At 36.7% G+C, this 21,535-nt stretch overlaps 1 protein-coding gene across 1 annotated transcript in view; it reads left to right on the plus strand.

Annotated features, from left to right (window-relative positions):
• The window catches only part of cntfr (ciliary neurotrophic factor receptor), a 116,629-nt gene that overhangs the window by 47,731 nt on the left and 47,363 nt on the right, over positions 1 to 21,535 (plus strand). The window contains exon 2 of the mRNA XM_043249794.1: positions 2,804 to 2,885. Coding sequence (XP_043105729.1) covers positions 2,804 to 2,885 — 82 coding nt within the window. The remainder of the gene's footprint in view (positions 1 to 2,803; positions 2,886 to 21,535) is intronic.

Consider the following 21,535-nt stretch of genomic DNA (forward strand, 5'->3'; position numbering starts at 1 on the left):
AAAAATCATTCAGCACCAACGATGAATTATATATTTTAATTAACCAGTGAGGGAAACGCGTCTATTCAGCGGCAATGGCCATAAATAAGAGATGAATAAATAAATAAGACAGAAGATAAAGGCGAGCAAAATGGGTCTCATTGAGCAGCGTTATTATAAAATCTGCAGTGCCATGGGATGTCATTAAGAAAAGGACCCTGAGCTGTCAGATATCAAATGTATTGTTCTCTAGTTTGATGGGCTAAATGCTACTTATGGCCGCCAGAAAGAGGAGGATTTTTGAAGAACTGACAGAGAGATACAATTTTAATTTCACTCCTGTCAGTCCATTTTTTTCTGGAGTGCTGGAATAAATATGAAGTGTCAGTCAACAGGCTAAAGTATTTCTCTGCTTCTCAAGAATCTCAACGGAATAGGCGAAAGCATTGGATTTATAAGTGGTGATAATTGAAAAAAATGAAAAGTGCACTTTAAAATACCGAAAGTAACTTTAAATCTGAATAATGTACTTTTGAATTAACCGAACGTGAAAGATGTATCAACTGTACCCTGTAGATATTATACCGTGTAACAATGTTTGAGTAATATCCAGACATGTGCTGGATTTCAGAACACTTATTGTCATCTCTATGTAAATGATGACCTCATGCAATGTTTATGATGGATTTTTGATGAACGACACACAGAGACAAACAAATGAAAAGACGTTATTCAGCGAGAATGTACAATATTGACTTTAGTCTGCGACATTGATCAAACAAAGAAAATAGTTTGCTCTCTCGACTTCATACTTTTGTGTATGTGAACCTTGTATTTAGTGAGTGATGAATGCTGGGTAAATACAGCGTGTTGATAAAAGACACCCCAAGTATGCAGACCCATGAATCAGAGCATAATAAGTAGCTGACAAAAGCTAAATATCCACAATATTAAACACCCACATCAATAAAATTATTGTGCAAATATTATATGCACATCGCTCCCACTTACAGCTTCAACGCCAGCCAAGACAAGGACGTTCTTGCCAGCAAAAACAATCAAGAACTTCTGCTGCAAGTGCGTGCTAGGTTCTCCACAATTAGCAAGACTGCTGTGATTGCGATGTCAAATATATAAATAAAGTGTGTATGCATTTCCTTTAGCAAGTTAACCGTCCTGATAATGGGGCGTGTTATAATTTCCTTTTTAACTTTAATGAATAACTACTGTTGGGATCATGGGAGACAATTGAACAAATGAGTATTGAGCAAACAAAACAAATGCTTGTATTCCAGTTGTGGCCTTATGTGTGCCTTTATCCAGAAGAAAGTTTTTTTTTTTTTTTAATTGTCCATTTATGAATATTCCCTGTCTCGCTCTGATGAATGCCTCTCTTTGTGTTTGTTTTAACTGTGGGCTCTTTTTAATGTTTTACATTCTGGTGTGCTTAGAAAGACAAAATGATTTCCTGACTCCACGATGTGTTGTTTTTGGTCTGGATTTCAAATGTTTCACTCTGAAGTTTTCCCATAAGAAAATACAGCAAAGGGATACTTTTAATATCTCAGTTACTTTTCCTCAATGTAAATGAGATAAAATGAAAGTCTTCTGCTACTCAGATATGCCTAGATTCAGATTTACCAGTAATCTCACAAATGTCGCCACTACAGTTTTATGCTGCATGTCTTAGTGGTAAGATTAGCTATAATATGAAAGTCTTTAATCAGAGATCTAATTATGAACCCAATTTTCTTTTTTTTGCTTTTTTTCCCCAAAACTTTAGCTTTAGCTTTAGCATACACTTAACAGCATGCAAGAGAGTTTTTGAAACTCAATTGAAAATTATTTTTGCAATACATTTCAGTGCCACTTGTGGTGCAGAAATTAAACATAGCACATTTATACAAAAATGGAACTCCATTAAAGTAGCTGTAAGCCATTTCAGAAAACTTCTAATGTTTTTCTTACTCCAACTTCATGCCCTCTCTCCAAAACTTTGTCCTCCAAAGGCAAAGTCAGCTCCATGTCTCTCAAAAAAAAAAAACCATGAACACTCAAAATGATTGACAGGCTTAGAGTATTTCTGATTATAAAAGTGTAGGCTGTTTTGCTGTTCACACTCTGTCACAAAAACAGTTCAACTGATTGATCAAGACATGTATTTCAATGATATATGTAGAGACATGGGGATATCTAGGCTGCTTGTTTGAGTGGCCAGCAACATTGGCTTAACCAGTGTGTTTGGAATGAAACTACCTGCCAGGTCTTGAAATGTGTGTGTCACATAAAGAAGACATACAACCCATAGGGCCTACAACTGGAGGCGCTCCAGGAACCAGGTTAGGAAACATTGTCCCAAGCTATGAAATAGCAATCTTTGATCAAAGAACTTTTGTTTTGAGAGGGTGAGATATACAGAAAAAGGGAGAGATAGAAGGCCAGATGGAGAGAGACTGTGAAGGACTTTATGATGGTCAATCCTGGATCCAAACAGTCTGGCATTGTCTTTCCTTCTTCCTATTTCTCATCTAGGTCTGTCTATCCCGCAGCCAGTTGGGCAGAGAGAATATCAGTCCCTGAGGACATTGATTCCACCGATGAGATGCTATAAAGTAGGGAAGAGAGAGAGAGAGAGACGGATAGAGAAGTGGGGCGGGGAATCAGGAGGCAGAGACGCTGAAAGAAAGAAAACAAGCGAGTGAGAGAGAGCGAGAGAGAGAGGGAGGGAGGAAACTGTCCTCATGCTGTCTTGGCATCGGTGCCACCCAGTTTCTCTTAGGCAGGCCAGAAGCCTCACGATCTACCTCTGTGTGTGTTTCTGCAGATGGCCAACATTGTGACGTCCTTCTGCTGTGTGGTGCTTGCAGCCGTGGTGGTGGTTTATGCCCAAAGGCGCAGCCAGCAAGGTAAGTCTACATTTTGGACACTTCCTCCATCTGTTGCGGGTCTCCTTTGTCGATTTCCTAATGAGATGAGTTACATCTTTTATAGATTACACATCAGTTTGTTCATTTTTTTGGTTACGTGTCCTGTCCTCTTTCATTTTACTTGTCATTTTCTTTGCGTCCCTCCTTCAATCTGTCTGTCGGAGTGGAACAGAGAAGTCACATTGTGAGCGTAGGGTCACTATCACCTGACTGTGGGGAGGGGTGTGTGAATGTGAATGCTGTTTAACGCATGGCCTGGCTGCCCGGAGACACAGAGACTAGCCTGTCACTGGGTCAAAAACTAGATCTCCAGAACAAAGCAATCCTCGGAGTGCGTATGAATGTGTCTAAGTTTGGGCCAGACATGTTATCTTGCTGGCTGTGATGGGTTCTCTCATGCTTGGGTGAATAAGCAGCTATGTTGTTTCTGCATTCCAATTCAGTGTCATTTTGTGAGACAGCAGGGTGGAAGTGCTATCGAGACATCCTTGTTTCGACGGAAGCTACTACTTTAAAGCTATTGTCATTTTCCGAGTTATTATTCAAGCTGGGTAGAGCAGCATATTACGTGTTTTGTAGCCAGGTACAACTCAAGTTTCCATCAACAAGTAATTTGTCTGTCCACGGTGAAGGCAAAACGCTACACAATCACAGCCAATCAGAGCATATTTTATGCCGCTTGCACACTGGAGAAAGTATTTGATGGAAAGGAATGCATACAATACATTTTAAGGGTTTGGAAAGAATGAAGAAGGAACAGCTAATTGGATGAACTGACTACATCATAGAGCATTGCAGCAAAAAGTGCTTGGTCACATGACAAAAGATTAGTAAACTTTAGTCCTTCTCCTGTATTGCCACCTTCCAGCAGAGTTTATCTTCAGACAATCAACAGATTTGTGATTAACCATTTAGATTTGAAAAAAAAAACAGTTTAGGGCTTTTTGTGAAGTTTAGGCTTAGAATCAGTTTTTGGTGATCGGTTTTTTTATGGGTTACTCATGGTTAAGGTTAGGTTTAGGTGTAGGAATATGGTCAAGTATGGCTGGGTGATATATATTGATCAATATATACATGCACATTTCGTCAGTTCTTTGATTACCTGTTTTCAAATGGAGCGGCAGTTAACACACAGAGTTGTTGATCGTTGACAAGTTAACCCCAATGAATCATCCACAAAACTGAACTTGATATTGTGCTGCTTGATTTGGCAACCCTGCTTTATGTCCATGTGATGCCCTACCTCTGTTAAAATCAATGGATCCAAAGCATTCTCTGACAAAATGCAAAAAAACCCCAAAAACATACTTTTACTGAACCTTCAGCTACAGCGTAGGATGGGATGAAAATGCTTAAAGACTCGTTAAGGTCTCGTAATGGAAAGCTTGTACCACCATTTTGACTCTGATCTATACCAGGAATGCCAACATCCGGAAGAGTTTAGCTCCAACCCTAATTAAACCCACCTGAACCAACTAATCTAGGTCCTCCAGGCAGGTGTGTTGAAGCTAAACTCCACAGGATGTTGGTCCTCCGAGATCAGGACTGGGCACTGTGTTTTTCCAGAGTAATTTGTACTATATGTTGTACTTTTGAGTCACTTTCAATAGAACAGTCATCTAAATGACTACTTACTAAAGAAGGATTGCCGACCCTAAGCCAGCCAAAACTGCAGATGTAGCTTCATTTGGGAACACTGTTTGAGAGTGATAAAGCATCTTCTTGGATGTCTCATGCTGTTGTCATCCCCCCACACCCCTGCGGCGGCCCACGTTTTGTTGAAGCGAGGCTCTCACTAAAGCTGATTACATCGCTATAATGCCTAGTCATTGGCATGCGTTTCTCTGGCAGGATAATTTTATGCGATGATGTCATGGTGGGATGACATCACAACTTCATCCATCAGCAGTGCTGCTTATCTGCTTCCACATGAAATCTGATTGGTCGGCTGATCGTGTTTAATCTAGACAGCAGTCATCACAAACGTAAACCATGCAATGCCAGTTAAGCCTTCTGCGTACGCACGCGCACTTAAAAGTGACCTAAGCGCTAATATACAGATGGGCAAACAAAAACAGAGAAGATAACTGGTATATTACAGTACACAAACATGTACACATGCACACAAATTCACACAAGACTTGGGCCTAATGCGTCATTAGGGTAGGTTAGATGTTGACCAATATATTTTAAAATGAACACAAACACGTGCAGTCAGTGACTTAACAATTAAAACAAAATTCTATTTTTTTTTCTACATCTTGGAAAGTCTTTATTGGTATTCTGCCATTAATTTGCTTATTACAGATTTAATAGCATGCCACTTTTTCTCTTTTTCTCTATTTATTTCTTTTATTTTCATTCATTCATTCCTTCTTGCCGTCCTCCCTTCCATTTGGGCTAAGCTTGATGCTGCACCATATGTTTGTTTCAGTGACAAACTGTCAAAGCATCCTAATTTTGCTTCAGGCGGCTCTCTTCTCTAATCGTTCAAATGTAAGCAATTGCATTAGAGCTTAGTAAACCTTACAGCATAGGTTAGTGCGCTCTTGTTAGTGTGCTAGGCAGGGGTTCTTGTTGGCCACGACTTTTAAGTAAAGTTGAAAACCTAATGAAGTTCCAAACAAAGATTTCAGGTTCATGTAATCTTGCCAATCTCAAGGATAAGGATATAAACCCTGATTTTGCCAAGAACAAAGTGTTCCTGGATCAACATCTTTTGTCAGTCCCAGAAAAACATTCCAGGCAAACAAACATGGTTTTAACCCTATCTATAACCTTGTGGCTACACAACTACCTAACCTAAAAGCAGATTGAAATGATAGGTTAAGAATGTCATTCAAGCTCCATCACCTGCTGCATTCCATCTAAAAATGAATGTGGGATATTCCTAAAATGCCTGACTTCCGACATTACACTTACTGTAGGCTCATGAATGGCATGCTATTGTTAACTTTGCAGGTGTTTCAACAAATAATCCTGCTGCCACCCTAACTGTACAATATAAACAATACTACTTAATGTTAGCATATGTTCTGCAGGTATATGACTATAAACATAGAGGATCATTTACAGTGTTTAATCCATTTTCTAAGTAGGTTTAATAATCACACCATGTTGGAGCTTATTGATTGGTACCGTACTCCCACATATCACACAGCATTGAACTCTTTAAAAAAAAGTTTGTGCCGAGTGGAATGGAACATAAACCTAAACCTTATCTGATTGGTTGACCCAAGATGTTGATCCAAGACTATTAACAGTAAACAGTGCTCTTCGTCTTCCATCTGCTGTTACATCTTGTACAAAGTTGAGTGTTTATGAGTACACTTTGCTGACCATGAACTGCTGCTGTGGACCCCGCAATGATGAAATTAATGTAACACACAGTATGTGCTAGACGTAGCGGCGCACTAAAGTGCAGGACACTTTCGACTTCTCACATTCTTTTTTACGTCATTTTTTACGTCAATTTGATAACCTAAAATATTACAGAACAGACAGATAGAGTTAATTTGAAGTATAAATGGCTTTGCACATGCTGTACACACTAACTACAGATACCGCAAAGTTCAATGCTGTGTTATTTGAAAGTTTTTTTGATTGGTCGTTTGTCCTTCTCTGCGTTTGCGCAAAGGGGCGGGTGCAATTGACACGTTATAAAAGCTCACTCAACAACTCAACAACTAAAATAAAGTAAAATACACAACTGACCAACGATTCTCCGTTGTTTTATGCATCATAACATGTATTTATGTTTATTTGTACAATGCGTTTAAGATTTTTTGTGTGAAACCAATATCTTAACAGCGCGGATTACAATTAGAATGCTCAAACCCTTTGTAGAAGTATTGTTTTTTTCATGTTGTTGTTGTTGTTGTTGTTATTTATTATGTGAAATTAACACTGTGTATCAGTTACATCAGTGATATTTTTTGCCATGTATTCTGTAAATACAAAAACCCTGTTTAGACATTTAGCTCATGTAGCTTATTTTGAGTATATTCAAAAATGTGTGCTAGGCAACAATTAATCACAATTAATTATACACAAAATAAAAAGTATTTATTTCCTTAATATATGTGTGTGTACCTTGCATATTAATTTTGCATATATAAATATACTCACATGCAGAAGTTGGGCAAGTTACTTTCCAGAACTAATGAATTACAATTACTAATTACATCATCAATATTGTTTGCAAATTATGTTACTAATTACTAGTCTAAAAAAAGCTGTTTAGTAGCATGTTACACCCAACAATGCCCGCATGCATGCACATATAAAAAAAGCCTATTTTTTAATTAAATTAATTTATTTATAACATAAATTATCTAAATATATACATATAATTACATGTAAATATTTTCAAAATGTATACTTTATATACATATTGTATACAGACGCAACGTTTTGTGTATGTATCTTTCAGAATAAATAGCATATTTTATATGTATGATTTGATATGATTATAATGAAACGGTTCTTTTAAATTTCTGACACCTTATTTAATTGGTTAATATCTGACTTGAGTGAGAAAGCCATATGGCCGCCTACATTATATTCAATGTTCGTCCTAATTAAACACAAGATTTAGATGCCTTACACATAACGGAGTTAAAAATAAATAGTACAAAGGTAAACCGAATCCTTTCGAACAAAAACCATGACAAAGTCTAGAGATATTTTTAAACAGCCCGACCCCATCCCTCCATCGGAAAAAGACAGAACAAAGCCTTGCTTTATGTCATCAGTCAGTGAGATTGAGTCCAGACAAGCCCATCTCTGACACTTTAATTATTCATGAGATCCTAAGTGAGAATGAGAGCAAATATATTTCAGAACATCCATTGTCCTGGTCACTTCCAATCCGGCTCGGCGTGGAGAGGCTGTTGAATTCAATCTATCACTTGTTTGTCTCTAGTGGCCTAAAGGCCTCACGATACACAAGTGCCCCGTTTGATGACGAATGTCGATCAAGTATAGCGATGCGGAATGAATGATGTCGGTGAGCGATGTGTCTCGTGTCCAGACTTGCTGGATTATGAAGCTGGCACACAAATCTAAGGCGAATGGATGATTTTCGGATATTTGCATTTCAAATGCGCGATTTTAAAACCAGGATTAAGACTTTGTCTTCGGTTGGTAATCTGTGATTATGGATCAGGCAAATGGATGAATCATTTGGAAGCCGTCTACTAGCCAGTAAATAGACGGAAACGGACTCCCTTTGGCGCGCGAGTGTGAATTTCATCAACAACTTTGGCTTTGTTCGAGGTGCGAGAGTGTGCGCGCATCGCCTCCCTGGAGAATTTGCTAGGATTTTGTGGCGCAATTGCGCATTTATGTTTACTTCAAAAGTGTGAGCCATCTCACACGCTCGTACCTTGAATCGGCAGGGGGTGAGGAGACAATAAAAGCGAATGCTGTGGCCATTTTCAAGCGGGAAAAAAAACGAGCTTGTGAAAGAAGCCAGGTGCATGAACCGCTAACGCCGTCAGCGCCCTTGGAAATTCATATCTCTTTCACTACCGTCTTCAAGGTGCTCCAGCACCACTTCAAAGATTGAAACTAAACACAGCTTACATTGGAATCGAGCTTCAGCATTTCAACATTTGCTTGTTGAACGTCTAAAAGGACTGTTTATCTCGGAAGATGTGCAAAAATAAACCTCTCACAACAGTGTATAAATCATTCAAACTTTACGCTGTCAATAAAGTTCCTTTTCCCAGCATCAATCCATGCTTAAGATGTTCTCCTTGGAAATCCCAACACGGAAAGCATAAAATTGGCATGGCTACACACGGCGCTGAGGAAACAGCTGTTTTGTGTGAAGCTACAGATGTAGGCCATGTACTTCCCTTCCGTAGTTGCACTGTTATCCTCCTTTAATTAAACTGTGGAAATGAGGCAATAAAGGGGAATCTTATGAATCCTGTCAAGGGCAGTCCAGAAACAAAGTATGTTTTTAATAAGTACAAATCTGATTTGGGGGTGAAACATGAGTGAGGAAATATGCATTAATCTCTTCAATATTTGTTCTTCTTTTTAAAAAAGTACTTCTTCATTTTTAAAAAAAAACCTTTTTTAATATTTATTATTAGTGTGTTAACCAACGTATGACCAACAGTTTAAAATAGTAAAGAAATGTTACATTCAAAATATATTTAATTTTATTTTAAATAAATGCATACATTTGGAAGTGTCTGAGCAAATGATGGCTTTTTTTGTGCGTGAACAAACTGCGAATGTTTAACATTTTTGAAGAAGCTATCTTTGTACGAAGAGAACGTAAAATAGTCTGTGAATCATCATTTATAATGTGATATTAACGATGATCTTTTTCTTATCTCTGTGGCAGACAGGAAGTTATGTGTCTTTACTTCCTATCTGGTAGCATCTCTGTACCCTCAGGGACTTGTTTTTGTAAATCTCATTCTTTATCGTCCAATGTCCGTAAGTATAAGGTTATATATAGATTTTTGTTTTTATAATACAATGAAAAGACATTTTAGACATTAGACGAATCTCAATGGAACTCTCAGCATCTTATATAAACTGTAATATATATATATATATATATATATATATATATATATATATATATATATATATATATATATATATATATACTGTAAATGTAATGTTATAAATAAGTAATATATAAGTAATGTTATCTAAAATCTTTTTTTATTTTTGGGGGGTAGTTCAAAATTTGCACGGCTGCTTTTTGTTCTATTTTAGTGTTATAAAAGATGAAATTTCACTAAAAAGTTGTACATTGTAGACATTAAAGTCTAAGACAGCACTTTAAATTGAAGTTAACAGAATTTCAAGTTAGCATGTTGCTAAGATAACAGCTTGATACCCTAATAAGGGTGTATTTTCTAGGATTGCTGTTATTTCCAGGTAATGCTAAGTTTTGGGGGGGTTTTTTCTTTTTGTCCGGAGAATGTCTAAAATGCCTTAAAATACTGTTTTGGTGGGCCGATTTTGGAACAGAGCTTAAGTGTCCATCCCCTCGGTCATGAGCCAAGTAGCATCGCCATTCTAGGATTTTGTGAGCTTGCTAATGGGGAATGTTTACTCATGGAGGTCAGCGCAGTTCTTAATATGTATTCGGGCGCTGGGCTGGAAGTCTTAATGGAGCTGCACAATGCATTGCAGTCTCAGCGCTCTGCTGTGTCTAAATTCATCTAATTGGCGAAGCAGAGTCGAACTGCGGATCAGACTGCTGGATTTGGGAGAGTTCATGCGTAGTGTTCTTGTTCAGTACAGTAAAAACTGCTTGACAAGAGAGAGTCTAGTGTTATTTCTCCTTAGTGAGATCAAGAGAGTTTCCAAGAGATGAGCAGGGTTCAGTTTGCAGTTTTCTGTAAAGATCTTAAAATCCCTAAGTGCATCTCCTAGTTATGCTGCTTGTTAGTAGTACGTAGCGGAAATATGACTGTAATATAAATCAAAGTTGTTATTCCTTCATTAGTCCGTATGTAGGTTTTTTTTTTTTACATACACCCGCAGTGTGTAGCCAATATATATTTTCACTGTAAAAAAATGTTTAACTTAAAATAACTTGTTACCCTGCTACCTAAAAATGTTTAGTTGAGTCAACTTAAAATTTTTAGTTACTTAATGTTAATTTAAGTGACAACTAAAATATTGTAGTTGACTGGGCAATTTATTATTAGGCAGCAGGGTAACAAGTTATTTCAAGTTATCTATCCTATTTTTTTTAAAACAATGTATTATGATTTATTGCATAAATTATTCTTTCTTATTATTACGTTACCGCAGATCTTTGCGTAGCCATTTATTTATTTGTTTAGTGCTGAGTGAACAATACATTTAAGAACTTTTATTTTGCTATTTATTTTATGTCTGTTTGGTTTTGTTCTGCGTTTTTTTTTTATATCATGCATAGTATATTTGAGATAGACAAACAAACAAACAAACAAAAGTAAGCATTTAAATCATCACCATCATCATTGAAGACCAAGACAACCATCTGTCATATAAATAATCCTAAGAAAGGGGGGTTGCTAAAAAATGTTGTTGTGTTCCTAGGTCTTTATATATATATATATATATATATATATATATATATATATATATATATATATATACACATATATATTCTCCATGTGAGTGTGGCCATTTAATTCCCTGTGCTAAGACCATCTAACTGTCCAACTGGCAAAATGATCAAAGCTCTCATGGATAAAAAAAAAGCTCTGCAATTTTAATGAACTTCATAAAGGAAAGCACACACCTAATGGCGGTTTCTCCGTGATCATGTTTGATTCAGACGGCTGTTAATGATCGTGCCTGGAGAGTATGTGATACATTACGACTGTGCCTAGCCATGACTTGATTAGACCATGCAATGAAGTACTCAGTTTTTCCAAGACCAAAAAGAATTATCTCCCAACTTGTGTATTATTGCTTTAGATGGAGATTATTAACTCTATTTTCTTGTTCATTATTCCCCTACTCCCTATAAACTCTTGGCAGCGGCGGGTCTCTATACAGCATTGCACGTCTTGGCGTTGAAATTTTTGCCCGTTCCTTTTGGCAAATTCATCAAGACGGTTTACGAACAGCAGCTTTTCAGTCATTTTACACGTGCTTAATTGGACTGAAGTCTGGACTTTGACTGGGTTCAAGCCACATCACAGCAGCATTTGCCCAGTGTTTCGGGTCATGACATGAGCTCTAGCAGATAGCAACACATTTCCTTACAGGATTTTTCCTTTGCTAGCTTCATCCAGGTTTCCTCATCCTTACCAATTCCTGTGGCAGAGTAGCATCACAAAAGAACAAAGCTCCCACCATCGTACAGCACTGTGGAATTTTCCAAGTTGGTTTTCCAAGTTTGGTTGGTAATACTGAGATCCGAAAAGTCTTATTTAGGTCTGAAAGAACATGCAACCTTCCTCCAAATTTCTGAAACAATTCTTTGCACGACAATTTAGATGGCTAGCTGCAATAAAATAAAATAAAATTAAATTAAATTAAATTAAATTAAATTAAATTAAATAAATTAAACTTAATAATGAAATATTTTTTGCACCCCTAAAATAATACTATTGCTGCAATTGATGCTGTTACATCAACACAAATATTATTAGATCTCTATGGTATCAACTACTACCTTTTAAGCAGTACTTTTTATTATTATTAGTATTTTATATTTTCATATTCTCAGATTTATATACTTTCATAATATGCAACCTAACAAAACATCAAATCACATCCAAAGACAAATCGATGCCACAAACACCTACTTCTTTGTCCATACAAATTAGCAAACATGAGACGAGAGGGACATTATTTTGCATGCGAGTGATTGTCCCAGTACGGTAAATGGAAACAATTTCACACACTGCATGCGCACCTTCACACACCTTTTTACTTACGCTATACAGATATTCATTTCCCCATTTGCATCTGTTAAAGCATTTTTATTTCCCACTAAAGATGCGTCCACAGTTAACCGCCAACGGGGAAATAACACGCTGTCCACAACAAAAATATATTGCTCATGACCTCCGCATTAGTTTCTATTTACAAACAAAAACATCTGTGTGGAAGTGTGGGTGATTTAAACAGCTGTCTGGATAGTCCACTGGAGTAGCCTTGGGAGATGCACCGATGCGCTGCTACAGACGCTGTTTTAAGGGAGAGAGAGAGAGCACAGGCAGTATGTATGCTGGGATGACAATTTTACCCATTTTAAAAACAATTAGTGCGTTTTACTTTAAGGCAGACTGCTCTAGTTTCATTGTTAAGATTTTAGCCAGGCTGAGTGCAATACAGTATGAAGGCCATTATATACAAAATGTATATTTTTTTATAAAAGAAGTATTTAATTTAATTTAATTTAATTTAATTTAATTTTTATTTTATTTTATTTTATTTTATTTTATTTTATTTTATTTTATTTTATTTTATTTTGCCACTAGCAACACAAACTGCAATAATATTACAAATTGTTTGTCCTGCCACAGACATGTACTTTGTTATGGATAATCATTTTTTTTTTGTTTACAGCCTGAATTTTGCATTTCACATTGCATTGCATTTCAGGGTTAAAGGAAATGTCTGTAAACTCGACGGATAATGTCCTGGCAGAAAATGACTTTTGTGTTTTTCTCCAGATTTTATTATTTTTTTTCCTTACAGTGCATTTGATAGAGCCAGACGTCGACTAGTCAGACCGCTCAAATAAACAGAGTAATGTTTTGAAAGTTTGTCAGTGTTTACACTCTTTGGGGAAATCAGCGTATGAATGGCTTACTCATAGTTGTCTCTGCACGTTACGCCGAGAGAGGAGAGAGTATTTTAGGACCGAAAAAATATTACACACTTCACCTTTAAGGTGCAAATCCGCCTAAACCTTTTGATCCCATATTGTTAAAGTGCAATACTGCTTCGCCGCATGCACGCATACCCAAACAAAACATTTATAAGCAGGTCCCCAGGTGCCAAAAAAGCGAGTATTAAAAGGGATTTCTGAAATTTAATCCCTAGTGTCTTGAATAATCTACCAGGTATTTTTCAACCTCTGGCCGTGCAGACGTTTTCCATATGCGTTTTTGTAATTGCATGATTAACTTTCCTTTGCCCTGCTTGAATCTAAGTGTTTTTCCTGCTGTTGTTCTGAGAGAACCACTTTAAAATATGCAGATTAACTACCTGTCAGATGTCAGGTGGTATTACAGAAATGATATATATTTGCAGCACGGGGCCACATTTACGGTATTGTGCTGTAAATCTTAAAAGTTGCGATTCCGTTGCATTATGCGCACGGTATGAATGAAGAGACGCCGACTGGAGCTTGAACCCGCGCCATATATAAAATAGAAATACTGCAAAGCGCTGGGAGCTCTTGCACAAGGAGTGGAGCTCTTTAAAATTTGCTGCAATTGATTTGCTGTGATATTCTCTGTCCTCTCTGTTAGCTATCAGAGTAAGAAAAACACCCCCGTGCTCTGTCTGTAACCTTTTCAGCCAAACTGGCAAAAGTGATTCAAGCTAGGAAATTGGTTCAAAGGAAGGTGGAATTGGATTTCCAAACTACAGCACCCTGGATGGATACTGCCGCCTTAAACATGCTTGTTGGGCTAAAGAGATTTCTGAGACACTCGGGCAAGACCTCTAGCAGGAGAAGAAAGCCAGTTCAGCTCAGACACTAAGCATTTCGACAATATGCTATCTGCTATCAGCACAGCGAAACTGAAGGATTAGAGTTACAGTTAACCATCAAGACTTTAGGACCATTTGACGGAGCGAATTTTCTCTTGTAGGAGCGCTGATTCATTCTTAGTAAACCTTACGTTTAATGGTCTTGCTACTATGGTTTAAAACTTTGGGGTCAGTAATGCGTTTCTATTTGCTTGTAACAGCAACTGCATTTATAATGTTATAAACAATTTCTGTTTCTATCATTATATCTCTGGCGATGAATATGACAATGTTAAAGGGTTGCTCCACCCCCATGTTGTTTCAAACTTCAAAAGATTTATTTGACTTCGGAACACAATTTATTATTTTTTGGATGAAAACCGAGTGGCTTGGGACTGTCCCATTGATTGCCAAGTAAATAACGCTGTCAAGGTCCAGAAAAGTATGATTGTCAAAATACTTAATATGCCATCAGTGGTTCAACCATAATGTTATACTCTTCTGTGCTAGCGGATATGTTTTCTATGCGTATTTGCGCTAAAAGTGTATCAGTGTGTCGCATGGGAAACGGTTAAGCCACTGTTGAACCATTTATACATTCTTTAGTTCATCGTACCAATATAGTGATTAACCAGTTAATTCATGCCTCAGTGGACTGCTTAGGTAGCCCGTTCAATCACCAGACTGTGTTTTCTACCCCTGGAACCCAATTTACTGTTACTTGTGAAGTTCCCCACTCCGGGTCTCTTGACCTGTCTTCAACCTGTCACCCACCTCCTCAAGCTCTCTGTCCATGCTTTATAGAACAGGACCTCTTAGCTCGTGCACACACCTCCAGCTGTGCTACATCAGCTTGGTCTGTTTGGGATTGTTGCTCCTCTAAGACCTTAATGACTTGAAGGTTAATGACATGTCCATCTTTCTGTCCAGAGCAGAGGCTCATTTCCTTCAACAGCTTCTGCTTGTGGATTCTTCCTTTCAGTTTATTTATTCATATCATTTTTGTTTATTTTTTTATTTTTTACCAAGGGTTTCACCATATACGATGTCCTTAGCCTGCCCTTAAAGGTTTAAACCCTACGCTTTCTGGAAAACATTGATAAAAAAAAAAAGATTGAATTGAACAAAACTTTCTGTCTGTACTTGACAAAAACGAATCCTCCTTTTTCAAAATCTACAAAAAATAAAACATTTTATATATATATATATATATATATATATATGTGTGTGTGTGTGTGTGTGTGTGTGTGTGTGTGTGTGTGTGTGTGTGTGTGTGTATTTTTTTATTTTATTTTTTTGTAGATTTTATTTTCCATTTATACATTTATACATGTGTTAAAAAAATGGATAATGTTTATAAATTAAATATTTATATATAATAAGAAAATAATGTATGTTTGTGCATTCTGGTTCCTCAGATCTTTCAGTCAAGAGTTTTAAAAAGAGTCTTAAGTGGTTTTTCAAGAACATTTGAACATAATCGAAAGAGCGTTTTTTCACTATGAAGAATGTTTCGTTCAATAAAAAGATTCCAAGGGTGTTAAAGGTTGCTCATGAAACCATCGCAGTGAAGAACCCTTATTTTTTTAATGCCAGCTTTGAAACTTGCATCTTCACAGCAAAGCCTCTGTTTTCCCACTATTTGGTGCTATCGCTCGCGTTGGTTAAAATTTTATACACATGAAGCATTTCCTGAAAACAAGACAACACGAGCAAACCGGACACAACACCGGCAAACCCAAAGCTTTAAGGGAGCTAACGGATAAATCTTGGCGTCGTAAGAACCCAGGATGAGTCGAGTGTGGAGTTCACTGTCTCCTGAAGTCCTGAGTGGATCTCATGTTCAGTGTCTCAGGGTTTGATTTCAGGTGATGGGGACTTATTATCTGAAACAGTGCAGGTTGGCTGCTTATCCTCTGGGGTGTATCGATCCAGCAAGCTCTCTGGGACAGCTAGACCATTCTATTCTTACTGAAGCATTTACTCTATCTCCCTCTCTTCCTCCAGCCCTGCGCGTTCTGCCTTTGTGCCTTCTTCATCCTTCAGAGCATTATGTTACCAAAATTGACTGTGGAAACCAGCAGCGTGACAGCTCTTACTGTCAAGTCCTTAAGAACGACGCATACATTACACTTCTTTTAAGAATGCCTTATTTCCCCGAGTCATTATATTTTCTTTTTGGTGTGGTATTATAAATAGGGATTAATTTAATTAATTACACTGGATGCTAATTAAGTGTTACGTTAATCTGCGAAATTAAAGATAATTCAAGAGCGCCCGCTGCCTGTTCTTGGTAAAAAAAGAGTTGAATTGGCAAAAACAAGGACATTTCTTAATTAGAAATGCTCATATAGGTTCTTTTTTTGACTGTAATCGCATTAAATTAATAGCCCAGATTATACATAATTTTAGGAGACGAGATATCTTGCTGAAAAGAGAGTCCTTGCACTTTAATTGTAACTAGCGGCAAAACACGTGTAACTTTGATTCATTAGCTAGCTAACTATATCGCACTTAGCATAACATTTTCATATCTCGTATGAAAAATGAATTGCTTCTTAAAAATGCCCCGGTGTAAATTGCGCTTAACTTATAACAGATTCGTGCTGTGAACGGCCTAGCTGATAATAATTTTATCGAACTCGATAACAACAGAGTAAAAGAAAACCGTGAAATAAAAACTAGTTATATTGTATATAAACAAAAATTGCAGGTAAAAATGGTTTCTTGGACATGAGTTCAGCTAGCTGTTACACTGGTTATGTATTTTTATCAGGTGGTCGTTGAGATATAAAATGGTTGTGATATTATTTATGATTTAATATGAAATAGTGTGTGGACGTTGGAGCAGTCGTTACAATACTTACTTTAATACAGCGCGTGCTTTAAATTTATTCAGTCACTTCTGATAAAACCTCAGAAACGACTTCAGCAATAACTCAAGCTGTGCATCATGATGTGAATCATGCTGGGATTTTGATTCGCTGAATTGTTAATGCACCTGCTAAGTTGAACGGTTTCAAAAAGTATCGTGCCGCCCCGTTTCGTCGGCGGATGGAAAACAAAGAAACAATACCCGTTCAATATTCATTTCAATATTCATTCATTATTGAAGGTGACACTGTACCGGCCGTATCTGTGAGCGGGTCGGACTGAAAGCAATTTCACTCTGCAGCTTTTGATGTGGACCCAAGCCTTTTTGATGGTATGGACATATTTTTTGAAACTCCAGCAAACTGCAACAAAGTTAGATTGAAAACAGAGGCATAAAAAGTCAGGTTCAAACATTATTTCAAACATTCGATCATTCATTCATTCATTCATTCATCCATTCATTCAGTGTTTATTGAATTTGGTAAATGGTTTAGATTTTTGTTCTGCATGTATGACTACAGTTTTATTTATTTTTTTCTAATCTAAATGAATTAACATATGCAATAATATATTTATAATATATATTTTAGTCAATTGAACTTTACAAAAAAGTTCTAATACAGTATTTTGGTTTAAAAGTCATATGAACAAAATACTGCTTTAATTTGTAAAATGATTGGTTGCTTCAAATTAACTTTAACTTTTTAACATTTAACTTTTTTTCATTGCTTATATGCATTTTTCGAACTTGTTAATAAATGTACATTTTTATGCAACCCCACTATCTGACATGGATTTATATATATATATATATATATATATATATATATATATGTATATATATATATATGTATGTGTGTGTGTGTGTGTATATTTATATTTATATAATTTATAAATATATACATAATCTTTTCTTAAATATATACACATGCGTATTTACATTTTTGCTGTATTTTTACAATTTTACTGTATTTAACTAATATATTTAATAGATGGTGCAGCAGTGGCTATTTGGTTACGTAACACCTAAAAATTTGCCTATTTTTGACAGATGAGAGCAAATATCATCAGATAGAGATACATCAGTCCTCAGCTTACAAAGCCATGATATGTATTGCTATTATGTATTTATCATGGCTATTGATTTCAGAGATTGCCGGTCTTCGCATTTCTTCGAATGGATCCACAGCCGAGCGCTTGTGCTTGGGTCAAAAAAGCAAAGGGACAGAAACATGAATAAGTCAGTGCAGATGGCATCATCTCCTTCATGCAGCGGGTGTACAGCTGACACCATTCATGACGGTCCACGCGACGATGATGCAAACGCACTGTAAAGACGGAAACAAACAATCAAGCCAAGTGCGAAGATAGCTGAAGATACCCTGCGAGCGACTCGAACCGTTTTTCGCATGTTTTCATTGCCTTCGTCTCCGCTGTTGACTCTGTATGAGCTCATTAAGCCGAACACATTAAATGAAGCATTTGTGATCCGTCTGGTGATACTTTCTATTTCTGCCCTTCATTAATCCTTCAAAAGATGTTGACGGTGACAAAAACATTCCCTAAACGACTTTGAGCTTTGCGCTCTGTTCCCCAAGTATATCATCGAATTAGTTATGCGAGACAGGCGTAACTCGATGCTGAACTTGATGAAAGTGCTAGACTTCCAGTGTCTTGTGATGCATTATTAAGAAAAAAAATGCTATTTGTGGTCCGCTGAGGATAAAAGCTGCTGACAAGTGGACTCATTGGAGAATAAAATGTGGGTTGCAGATTGCAGATTGTGCACGGGGTGTAAACGTGAGCATTCTTGCAGAGTTGATTCCGAAAGCGTATGCAGGTGTGCTAATGTATGAAAGACACAATGCGTTGTTTTGCCTTGCCTTAATTGCCCTAATGTGTTCAAAAATGCACACATTGACTTAAACGCACCTTTTCTGATAAATGCACATTTTAATGTCTATTAATTTGGTTATATACATTTAAGTATGCCAACGTTGTTGGGGGTAACGCATTACAAGGTACGTGATAAGATTACTTTTTTCAAGTAACTAGAAACGCATTACGTTTTTTACTTTTCTCCTGTCCCCATGTTGGGAGAAATTGGAAGTACAGAGACGTTGTGTCATGCATTTATTCTTCTTACAAAAAAAAAAAAAAAAAAATGCATTCATCCAAATGAACCCTGAAATGCAAACTCAGAATATGACGCAAAACTTACAGTAAATATTAACAACAACAACGCAAACGTATCCAATCTCATTTTATTAACCAATGTCTTTGCTGCTTGACCTTTGATGATTAAAAAACTTTAGATGATCCAACAATTGTGCTTCAATTTCCTAATTTTTTTTGTTACTTTCATCTTCTGCGTTCTACTTTATAGACTTTTTTTTACTCTTTCTTCAGCCTAAGGTTTATTCATTACACTTTTGGTACGAAAGGGCTTACATAAAAAGCAATCAATCAAGCCCTGTTCATATTTAAAAAGTAACGCAAAAGTAATGAAATGCATTACTTTCTATAAAAAGTAACTTAGTAAAATAATTAGTTACTTTTTGGGGGGAGTAACTCAATATTGTAATGTATTAATTTCGAAAGTAACTATCCCCAACACTGATAGTCAACATTACAAAAGACGACAGATCCAGTGGCGATGATGATAAAATGCATGCCATTTGTTTTTTTTGACGCAATCAACCCAGGCTCCTATTTGCCTTTTGCGAAACTTTTTTTTTCTCCCTTTTCATATCACATATCACATCAGAAAGGGGTTTGTTTTCAATAAAAATAAAGGAAACAATCAAAAAGTTGAAAAGTACAGGGGAGGGTTAGGCCAGGTGTACGGAGGGCTTGTATTGCTTCAAAAGAGTGGCATATAATTAATCATTTGAACTGAAATGATAATTTACACTCAATTGCATGTTGTTTTGTACTGTGTAGTGCATTATAAGACAGCATGCAATTGAGTGTTAATTATAATTTTAATTCGAATACTAAGGTGCAGATGATTGGTAGTATAAATAGCAGAAATTTTAGTGAAAACAAAATCCATATTATCTATATGCTTTTTAATTCCAGTACTACAAATGAGCCTAAAGTTGTAATATTTGTAAAAAAAAAAAAAAAAAAAAAAAAACTAAATCCTGAAAAATATTTTTTAAAACATTTTTGAAAAATAATAATTACAATTTGCAAATATACATATTTAAAGTGATATATTTCAACTTTTAGTCAGTATTTATTTTTAGAGTCATTACTTTTAAGCTTTCATGTGGTTCTAAAACAGCAGGGCAAGCCTGCAAACATTTCACCATTTATTTTTTTATTTGTTTGTGTACTTACTGGCGAGTTGGTGTTCTCAAGGTTTTGAGTTTTTACAAATTGTGTTTTTTTATTTTTTTTTTACAGACAAATATTCTTTCTCGATTCGACAGAGTGCATCTGCTTGTTTGGCATTAGCTGCCCCTATACCAGTCACTAAGGCATTCCAATTGAACCCATTGCTCCAAATGATGACTGCAAAAGTATGCATGCCATCTGTTTCAGACTCCATTTGATGTATCGTGCCCCATTCACTAAACCCACAAGCAAAGAAACCCATAGTAGCTCATCAGATGCTGTGTTGATAGTTGTACAATGCACCCTCACCGTCTTTGTAACTCACTTTTTCTCACCACTTGCAGTTATAGGTGCGTTCTCCTCTAAGGAGACTAAAGAGCAGTCCCCTTACCTCAACGTTTGTTTTTCATTTCCATCTAGTCGTGCTAATTCATCAAAGTGAAGCTAGCATTGTGTTTGTGTGAGGCCTAGCTTGAAAGCTTGTATTGGCGTACGCAAAGTAACAAAGAGCCCACATATGTCAAACGGCAAAGTCTGGGCATTAATCTTCACGCCTCCATCTGCATGCACTCTCGGAGAGGTGTGTGTTGGAGCAATCGGGTCAGGAAATTCACGGTTGTTAGTATTAGCCTTTGTTATCGGCTCTCGCCATTCTTGCAACTCAAGAGTTGCCAATATACACCTAATAGCTTTTTTTAGTGCTATGATACCAATGCAAAACGTGTTCTACAATGCACGCTGCAGTAAAAAAGCACAACTTTAGAGGTCGATAGCTGTCCTCCAGGCTGACAGATGATACGGCTTTTGCTAAGTATACACAATTAGCAGCTTCCAAATGAGCTTTTGAAGGTCGCGTTCCATGTCAAGTGCATATTAATATCTTTTATGTTGTATTTATGAATGTCATCACAATTAATGAATGTTACTTGAATTATGCTCATCAGGAGATGTACCGTGCATTAAAAAAAACAACCGTGTTGTTTAAACGTGCCGTCATACCGTGCCTCCGCTCCTTGAGCTGCAATTTAGTATGGAAATAAAATACACTTTGAGATAAATTGTACAAAGATAATTATGTTTTAATATCACCATAAATGCCACGACTGTATATGCAGTCATAATATTAGTGCAATTACTGTACATGATCTAATGTCTCTGTTTGCATGTGTGGCAGTGGTGGTAAATCTGCTGATAGATGGCCCTCTTAGATTCCGAGCTTCAGTGTGTGT

Source organism: Puntigrus tetrazona, chromosome 10, assembly GCF_018831695.1.
Source record: "Puntigrus tetrazona isolate hp1 chromosome 10, ASM1883169v1, whole genome shotgun sequence".
NCBI lineage: Eukaryota > Metazoa > Chordata > Actinopteri > Cypriniformes > Cyprinidae > Puntigrus > Puntigrus tetrazona.